This window comes from Saccostrea cucullata, unplaced genomic scaffold (assembly GCF_032062105.1).
Source record: "Saccostrea cucullata isolate Sc308-1 unplaced genomic scaffold, CSIRO_AGI_Scuc_v1 ctg1568, whole genome shotgun sequence".
Classification (NCBI taxonomy): Eukaryota; Metazoa; Mollusca; class Bivalvia; order Ostreida; family Ostreidae; genus Saccostrea; species Saccostrea cuccullata.
Genome location: NW_026939489.1, coordinates 56387 through 66093, shown reverse-complemented (window position 1 = coordinate 66093; position 9707 = coordinate 56387). Strand labels below are relative to the sequence as shown.

Sequence of the window (9707 nt, the reverse complement as noted above, 5' to 3'; positions counted from 1 at the left end):
AGATATCCACTATAAGTTTTTGATGACAGTACACATACATGTGAGAAAAAATATGAGATTAGATTTTTTTAAAACCTTTATGAACAAAATTTTTTTTAAAAAGTACTTGGGAAGAAAAACCACTGCAAATACAACAGAATAATTTTCCTCAGATAATGTCATCTCATCTACGTGTAAGGAGAAATTTAAAGAAAAAACACAAACATTTATGAAAGCTTATGTTAACATTATGGTCTAAAAATAATTATAATGAAATTAATAGCTGAAAACTGAAAACAAATTAATAAAACGTGACTTTTTTATTTAGAATAATTTATTTTGTAATTGACTGAAATGAATTTGTTAAAATATTTAAAAAAAACAACAAATAATCATTTCTCAGGCTATTTTAATCCATTCCCAGGTTAAAAACAGTGACCACAGTAATTATCAGTAAATCTCAGCATCGACAGTACCTCAACAGTAATCATCAGTAATTCTCAGCAGCGACAGTACCTCAACAGTATTTATCAGTATTTATCAGACTCCACAGTAAAAGACGACAGTAATTATCAGTATTTATCAGCAACAACTAAAATTATCAGCAACAACAGTTATAATAACAGTAAATATCAGTAATTATCAGCAAGAACAGCACCGTATCAGTAATTATCAAACATTATCAGTAAAATTTGGGATTCTCAGCACTTTTTTCGTCCAGTAGTGTGTACAGTAAGTACATGTATATGAAAAAGTCAAATCATTTTTTATGAAGAAATTTTATTTCATACACAGCTTTTCAAATTAAGATAGACTATACAAGGAATACTGGGCAGCTGCAAAGTTTTTCCATCACTTCATGTTCTTGTGGATGAAATCAATTCTGAAAATACATGTATGAGAAAATCAGGACAAACATGTGGTAACATACCATAATTGAGAATAAATTTGTGTTTAAAATTGAATTAAATTCAGATCAATGCATGGAAACATGCACTGGATGCATAATTAAATGTTTGCAATTCTACTGTTATATTTTATTGTTTGCCAGGAATATTGCATGGTAATTTGGTTTATAGCTAATATGGAGCATACCATTTTCTTTACATGATGGATTAACTTGCTGCCTGATCATGAATGATTCCATTGGTCCAGTTCTTTAGGAATAGCTGCAACACATTATATATGCTATTGCTATGAGATTACTAAATAACATACATTGTAAAATAAAATTGCTTTACATTTGACAAAACAATTCATGATATATTGAATACTGTAGTGAATTTATGAAATTCATATAAAAGTTAAATGGATTACAAAACTTTTCTGGGAAATTAAAATTAAAAATTAAAAATTAAAACCTCTGACATTAACAAGAACAAATGATTAGAATATGAAAAAAACATTCTTTCATCTTTACCAAAATGAAAAATAAATATAGGCCTAATCATGCACACATGCATGGTTAAAAAAATGTGAAATGCTTTATCAGTGTACATACCCTGTGGAGAAATGGGTGCATTTTGTATTTATTTATACTTCAAGCCTGGATCTCTTGACTGCTACAATAATAAAAGTATTATATGTCATATGATTAAAAAAAAATAATTATGTATAAATTACAGAAATTAATTGACTTAAAAATTGTATGAAGTCAAACTAGAAAAAAAAAAATTATTCCCCATTAATTTAGAAATTCTAAAAATTTAAAACCATAGATCTAAAGTAGAGGTTCTTTGTTTTCATCGTAATGATACAAATAATATATTTTTTTTTACATTATGTAGCATGTTTTGTATGCCAAAAAGACAACAACATTACATGTTCAGTAAATCATTGTCAACACATTGACTGCAGCAATGAAATTTCAAATTTAATTTAGTCTAAGTTTTTATTAATGTTGAACCCCCTTATTACACATGTTGTCTCAAAGAAAATAAGCTAATCGACTCTACATTTAGTACAATTACATTTTTAAATTTCTAGTAAAACAAAGTGATCAACTTTATGTGGGCTGTTGGGAGGGGGGGGGGGGCGACACACACTGCACTGCATTAGTTTTTCACTGACTGTGATAATACATCTAAATAAACACGTATACACTCGCGATCGTTTTTTCTTCGATGTTAACAAAAGCATATCTACATATTGTACATACATGTGCATACATACCTGGGCTGAATGCACTGCAGTGATAGATCTAGGGAGTTGCCTCAGTTGGTGCAGATTGTCTCACTCCATTATTTTCTGTAATAATGTCCTCATATTCTCGTAATAGGGATAAACAATGCCTTGTCTCTTATCTTATCCCTATTTTCTTTAAAGAATGTCTGATTATTGCACTTAAATCCACTGCATATCTCAGCTGATGTCGCCACGTTTTTAAATGTAAACAACCTTCCGTGTCATCGAGTGCAAGCGCTTGGCTGAAGCCGAATGCAGCCAAACGGCACATAAGAAAGAGAATTATTTTAAAAACATGCCATTCTATATAGGAGATAATCACTAATAATTATTTATTTAAACATGGAAATATTGCCGTTTGTTACAAATTCTTGCAAATATCGGTAAATAGTTATTTTGAGCTCTATTTCCTTATAAGGATCAATCAGGGCGGAACAACTGTTATGACGTCAAACCTCATTATGACCTCATTACCATATTTTTTCCATGGGTTGCCTTAACCGTACTGCGAACGGTGCTACGTCATCAAGTTATACGTCATCAACTTGAATTGCCAATCATTCATGTAGTTAAGCAGGGGGAGTCTCAAGGTTTTGTTAAAACAAAAGTCGTACGAGATAAATAAAACATCTATAATTGTGTGATATTATTTTAGCTTTATCCAACGAGTTGAAATGGTGTATATTCGCTCGGCAAGCCTGGCGAATAAATGCACCATATCAACTCGTTGGATAAAGCAAATATCAAATTACACAATATACAAATCCTCTATATATCCACATGTTTGCTGCCTAATATACAATGAGGTAAATAACTTGCAATTTAACAGGATTTGTTAACCCTTCATGTGATTGAACTGCTATTGTTTTAGGGGCAATGTCATGATATACCAAGAAGTTCTGAATTATCAGGAATCGTCCTTTTATCGTGTTCTGCGTTGTTTTGTAAACAATCTGAAAAAAAAATGTAAACATTTATTATTAAGCAAAATTGAAATTTAAATATTTACAATAAATTTTAACTTATACACGAACAATGATTATAGCATTTCATTTTTAAAAAAAAAATGTTTCACATTTAATTCCAGGTTATGAAACATTATATAGTTATATTTGCTTCTTATTCTTCCTAAAAGATGTTCATAGATATATGACATTTTTGAAAGGTTTGTTTAGCATATGGCATGGTCACAAGGTTCATCTAAAGGATTTTGGTTAAATGCTTATTTGTTAATGAAATCTTTTTAAAAAATTTAAAAGGAAGATCAACGAACATGTATATGAAAACAGTGGGAGAAATTTAAACATCGTTAGAGATGGTAATTTAATTTACGTTATAAATGAAAATAATGAAATCCAGAGAAAATTATTAACACTAGAGAGAGCAATAATATTCAAAGGCCCTAAAGCAGTTGCTAACGTCTATAAAAAACTGAAATTACTATTTTTTTTTATTTCTTCGTATGTTTTGGTAGCATATTTACCAGCAAGTGTTCATTTGAAATTAAATGTATCATCTGATGTGGTATTGAGGTGAAAAAATGCATTAGTATTTTATCCTTTTTGCACTAACTAAAGGTGTTTTTTGAAAGTGTACAACAAAACTTCATGCAGGGCCTTTAACTCATTTTAAACAAAGAACTACGCACACTAACCCTATAATCCCTCCAACATTTATAACCATTTTATTCAATTTTGATGACAATTTGACCATTACATCATTGTTAAATACGAAGAAAAGCTCAATAGTAATTGAATAATTATTATTATTTCAGGGCTTAGAGGTATTGTAAAATACCCCGAATTCAAGCTCTTAAAATGAGGGGGCTAGACGATATTATCGACTGAAATCTGGCTATACATCATCACCATATTCCGAAATAGCAATTGATATAATTATAGGAATATATTTTACAAGTATTTATACTAGATGACATATGACTCAAACGATACAAAACGAAAACTAACTTTCTTTTTCTGGACAACTGTCTTCTTTACTGCTCTCTTTTCCAGTCCTCTTCTTGGGATACGCTTCTTTTGTTAAAAGCTTTCCTACGAGTACAAATATGAGATACAGATACACTTTCAGGATACAGTTTGTGTTCAGTAGCATGCAACCATGACAAATAAAAGACCCACGACCAACAAAATTCACTTCAACCACAATTCATGTACCTTTATTTCAACAAATACAAGGAGCCGAAAAATAACAATTTGATCCATCATCAACTTACTGAATATATTTTAATTTTATATACATTTCTGTGTAAAACATTAAAACACTAGGGTGCCTTGACCCATAACCTATGGACAATTATTCAGCAAATCAGAATATAAATTGCATTTGAAAATTACTTTTTTAACACGTTTGTTCTTGAGCAGTGGAATTTCATATTCTTTGTCCCCTGAATTCTTGTGTAATATTTGGACCCTCAATATTACACAACCATACTCTCTTAGACATTAATTTTGAAAAACATACAGTCCTTGTATACTTGTTTTACTTTGTAACGATAGCCTTATATTATTTATTTCCTATATTCCAGTGTTAAACATTCGCCATCTGTTGCTGAAACCATTTATTCCTTACAGCAATGATTTGGATAATCTTATACATTATAGAGAAAGACATAGAATAAAGTTTTCATTAGATTTGGCACTGACTTAAAAAGATATGTACTACTATTACATACACAGGGCTCCATCCTCTCTCTATATATATATATTCCAAAGCTTACTACATTCGATATTCTCCATTTGTATTTAAAACATGTTTAATTGTTTTGTATGTTTGATATTTCATGTTGTATTAGTTTTATATGTATCGTAAATGTGCTTATTTGTATGTCATAAACTTTTATCTGCATTATTTTTTTTTATTTGAATTTACCTAGATTAGCCACATTTGGTATACCGTAAATCTGGAAATGTTTACATCAATTTTAATTTGCGAATTTGTGTCAAAATGCTGTTGATTATTTTTTGCGTTTCAAAACTTTGAGAATGACCACGGCTTTGTTAACATTTTCTTATTGGTAATTTATTTTAAAGAAAAATATTTTTGCGAATGCAATTGTTTCGCAAACTTGCTTAATAATTACCTACAGCAACAAATTCCAGATTTACAACAATATTTTTTTTTTCTGTATGTATCATCAAAGTACCTTTCTTGTACAATACTGCGGCAACAATCACAAGGATAAGTAAAGCAAGACATCCAAGACCAGAAACTGCAATGATGATTTCTATAGACCCAGACCTTAAATAAAAGAACCAAAATTATCAGTAAAATGACAAAAGCAGAGAGCTACAGATCCAAGCGTTGTAAAAACCTTCGATTTACACCGACGATTTTTCGTCGCTACTTTAGGTATTTATTTCGTGTAGTTTAAGCTTTCTCTGGCTTTTAGAATGGTATTCTATAATAATTCATATATTTAATTCTAATGTTTCACACTTTATTTGCCTTTTTACGGTCCGAAACAGTCCTGTATATTGTTTTGTAATGTCGGTTTAAAAGAGTTTCCTTTCGACGTCAGTGACCACAAACAGCCATTTGTTAGCGTGTAGAGGTAAGTAAATCATCAGGAATTGAAGTTTAAAGTATGATTAGTTATTAAGTACAATTTGAAATTAATTTTAAAGCTGTGGAAATTATAAAATACAAGAAAAAATAACTGTAGTGAGCGACGAAAAATCGTCGGCGTAAATCGGAGGTTTTTACAACGCTTGGATCTGTAGCTCTCTGCTTTTTCTGTCCGAATTTTCTCAAGCAGAGAGCTACAGATCTGCAGCTAACAGCTATCCAGCTGTTTGAAATAGCAAATAATTTCATTTTGTGGTATTCTGAAGACCTTACATTATGCGTGACGTCATAGTAAACATTTCCCGTACAAATTAGGCTCCGCCTTCTTACTGTAACCTTAACTGCGCTGCGAACGTTTAGATACAAGTCAATGTTAATTTTTTTTCTTTTTCTATTGAGCTATGATTGTATTTCTTTTGGCGCGGTTTCGGTTAAACATGAAGAAACATGTGTTTTCTCAACATTAGTATCTTATTATTATAAACCTTGAATTTAAAGACTCTTCAGCATTCCTAACAATTGCTTCTGAAAATGCAGTCCGAATTGACAGATCGGATTTCTTGAAAGGAAGTTTGTTTCTTGTAGCTGTAGTAAGATAACTCTTCACGTTAGATATTTTGTTTTTCGTTATATTTTTACAGGTTTCATCTGGAATGTAAATTGAAAATAAACATTAAGCTGTATAAATTTTGAAGATAGAAAAAATATCATGAACGGTTATTTTGAAAGATATATTTGTGATTTATTTTTTTCTATATCTTTTAATGGAATTTTTTTCTTCATTTTTACAATCAACATTTGCAATTATATGTTTATGATTTAAGGGTCCACACCGTTTCTTATGTTTACAAGAACTCTTCAATAAGCATTTTTTATTTACACAAGAGGCCCATGATTTTACGTGTTAGAATTACCTGAGTAAAATAAAACAATTCAAAGGATATATACTCCAACATAACCATAAAAATTTACTAAGTATCATCATTTAATACCTGTGGAGATGATTTTCAACGAAATAATGTAATTTCATTCTATAACCTTTTGGCGCCCGTCCCAACAGCAAAAAATAATCTAATCCTGGAACCATGAATTTAAAACATTTGGTAGAGAGCTACATGCTTATTACAATTATGCAAACAATTTAACTGCTAGAACCTAAGAGTAAAGGATATTGCTTTAATTTTGTTGGTTTTAAACAAGGTCCTCAAGCCCCAGAAGGGAGAGGGACAATGTACGTTCATGCAAATGAATTCTATATAAACTATTTAGATTTACCCTACAGTATTAAAGACAAATAGTAGTAACAATGCATAGAAATAAAAACTAATTAATAAAAACTATCATGTCTCAAATTATTCTAAAAATGGTTTATTTCAAGAGTATTGAAATGTTTGTGAAAATGAAGCTATTTTCACTTTTTGTCCCCCGCTTTCGCGAAAGCGAGGGGACATTAAATCTCATTCGTCTGTCCGTCTGTCTGTTTGTCCCTCAGTCCGTCTGTCTGTCCGTCAGTCTGTCAGTCTGTCCGTCCGTCACAAAAACTTTAACCTTGCCCATAACTTTCGATTTAGTGGAGCTATGACTTTCGTATTTCACATGTGTATTTCTTCTGACATCACCTTTCTTTGGGTACCACTAAATTTGACCTTGACCTTGGAGTTTGTCCCACTTTTACACAAAAATTCCAAACTTTTACTTTGGCCATAACTTTTGAATGGTTGGTACTATGACTTTTATATTTCACATATGTATTGTTTGTAGCAAGATTTTTCATTGGAAACCAACAACTTTGACCTTTTGACCTTGACCTTGGAAATTTATGTACTTATGAAAAAACTTTAACTTTGATGAACAAAACTTTTGAATGGTAAGGGCTAAGGATTTCATACTTCTTGTATGCAATCCTAAAGAGAAGAACTTTCATTAGATACCAACAACTTTGATCCTTTGACCTTGACCTTGGAGTTTGACCTACTTTTTAAAACCTATAACCTTGGTTACAACTTTGGAACAGTAGATATTGGGACTTTCATAATTCACATATGCATTCTTTTTTTGCAAGACCTTTCATTGGATACCAACAATTTTGACGTTTTTACCTTGACCTCGGAGATTTATGTACTTATGAAAAAACGCAAACCTTGACAAAAACTTTTTAATGGTAGGGGCTAAGGCTTTCATACTTCACACACCCTTGTGAGAAGACCTTTCATTCAATACCAAGAACTTTGATCCTTTGGCCTTGACCTTAGAGTCTAACCTACTTTTCAAAAACTTTGACCTTGGCCACAACTTTTGAACAGTAGATACTGGGACTTTCATATTTCACATATGCATTCTTTTTTGCAAACCTTTCATTTGATACCAACAACCTTGACCTTTTGACCTTGACCTTGGACATTTTTTGTACTATTAAAAAACTTAAACCTTGGCTATAACTTTTGAATGATAAGGGGTAGGGCTTTTATACTTCAAATATGTAATCCTTATGAGAAGACTTTACATTGGATACCAAGAACTTTAACCATTTGACCTTGACCTTGGGTTCAGTGAATAAATGATATATGATAGGGTGTTCATATTACACACAATACGTCATTAAAAAAATGACATCTCACCCACAATGGCACTGAAAGCGGGGGACCACAATTCCTTAAATTTGCTTGTCAGCATTACTTTCAATTGCAATGATATATCACAGTTTATACATTTCGTTTAAAGTGTGGTGCAGAGGTTAGAGTGTTTGCTTCAGTGTCTAGGCATAAGAAAATTAAATTAACTATTTGACATAGAAACCACTGCCTGCTTCAAATGATACTGAGATAAACCTGATACTGATATAAACCGAGAGCTTATGCCACAGTAGTGCTGGCAAAAAATATTTTTCTCACAAAAAGGACATGGAAAAAGGCATGAAAGTGCAAAGTACCTGTCTAAAGCAACACCGGAAAGTCATGGCTACTCAGTACAAGTGGAAGTTCTCTATTGGTAAGATATACTAAAAAGTGAGCGTTGAAGAAGACTTACATTTGTAACCTTTCGTTGACTTATAGTTGAAAGGACATTCCTCACATGGGTACTTATGGTGTTTTAGCACTCTTCCAACACCCGTGTTAAAATGGGGGCAGTAGTGAGCTTCAAAAATAGAAAAAAAATATCATTATTATTTTTTTTATCATTACATGTATTTTGAATGATTTTTTTTGTTATTTTATTTTACTTTTTACTCATGTATGAAATATGTTTAAATATGATCATTTAGTAATATGTAGATATTTTTTAATTATCTGTAGAAACATGCAGAGTAAATGCTATAGATATAATTAGTTACTGTTAGAATTTAATCTAAAAAAATACCAGTCATAAATGTTTCAGGAGCACAGACTTCAACCGTTGCATTTCTCCATGGATTTATAGCACAATGATAAACAACTGGCTCGCCATCGCAATTTCCATAAGATTCACAGTTCATCTGCTGAGCTCGTATTTCATATTCATCGTCAGTGGTTGGGCATGAAGATACTATTTTTGAGCTGTCTTAGCCTGTTTGAAACTTAAGTGGAATAAAAGAATGTATATTGATGAATCGACCTCTTGTTTTTTTTAACTATTATAGAAAACATGAGCATAATTAAAAATTTTGCTCAATCTCTTCATTCACTCTTTGTATTGTATTTTTTAAGAAGAATATTCAGAATGAATTGTAACTTTTTTTAAAGAACTAAAGATATCTATTATGAAATATTTCTTTAACAGAACAAGCGATAGATGTATTTCTTTTGCATAAACCTTTGTCCTTCTTTTAAATAAAGAGGAAGTTTCTGAATCCGAGAAAAGATAAATGATTCCAAACATAACCATCACCCAGATTCTGCAAACGTTACCAGACATCGTTAATAGATATAGAGGTGATAATTGCTTATTTTTTAAATCCAGACAACCACTGATGTATGGTATAG

General features: G+C 31.2%; 1 protein-coding gene and 1 long non-coding RNA gene across 2 annotated transcripts; both read right to left on the bottom strand.

The window, feature by feature from the left end:
* Nucleotides 1-757: 757 nt before the first annotated feature.
* LOC134253103 (uncharacterized) lies at nt 758-2338 on the bottom strand. Its single transcript, XR_009989073.1, has 4 exons — nt 2152-2338; nt 1481-1541; nt 1075-1148; nt 758-862 (listed from the first exon to the last, which is right to left on the bottom strand). It is a non-coding gene; the product is annotated as an uncharacterized LOC134253103 (long non-coding RNA).
* Nucleotides 2339-2689: 351 nt separating this feature from the next.
* On the bottom strand, nt 2690-9707 carry LOC134253101 (uncharacterized). Its single transcript, XM_062735609.1, has 7 exons — nt 9538-9707; nt 9106-9301; nt 8776-8883; nt 6234-6396; nt 5327-5421; nt 4131-4214; nt 2690-3116 (listed from the first exon to the last, which is right to left on the bottom strand). The coding sequence occupies exons 2-7, from the start codon at nt 9218-9220 to the stop codon at nt 3043-3045; spliced, it is 639 nt and encodes a 212-aa protein (XP_062591593.1). The 5' UTR covers nt 9221-9301; nt 9538-9707; the 3' UTR covers nt 2690-3042.

Bases quoted from the DNA above. Each gene is read 5' to 3' on its own strand.
- LOC134253101 (XM_062735609.1), bottom strand. From the start codon at position 9,220: ATGAACTGTGAATCTTATGGAAATTGCGATGGCGAGCCAGTTGTTTAT. The intron at 6,397-8,775 runs GTAAGTCTTCTT...TTTACATTCCAG, and splicing joins GTCAACGAAAGGTTACAAAT to ATGAAACCTGTAAAAATATA. The intron at 3,117-4,130 runs GTTAGTTTTCGT...TTTTTTTTTCAG, and splicing joins CAGTTGTCCAGAAAAAGAAA to ATTGTTTACAAAACAACGCA.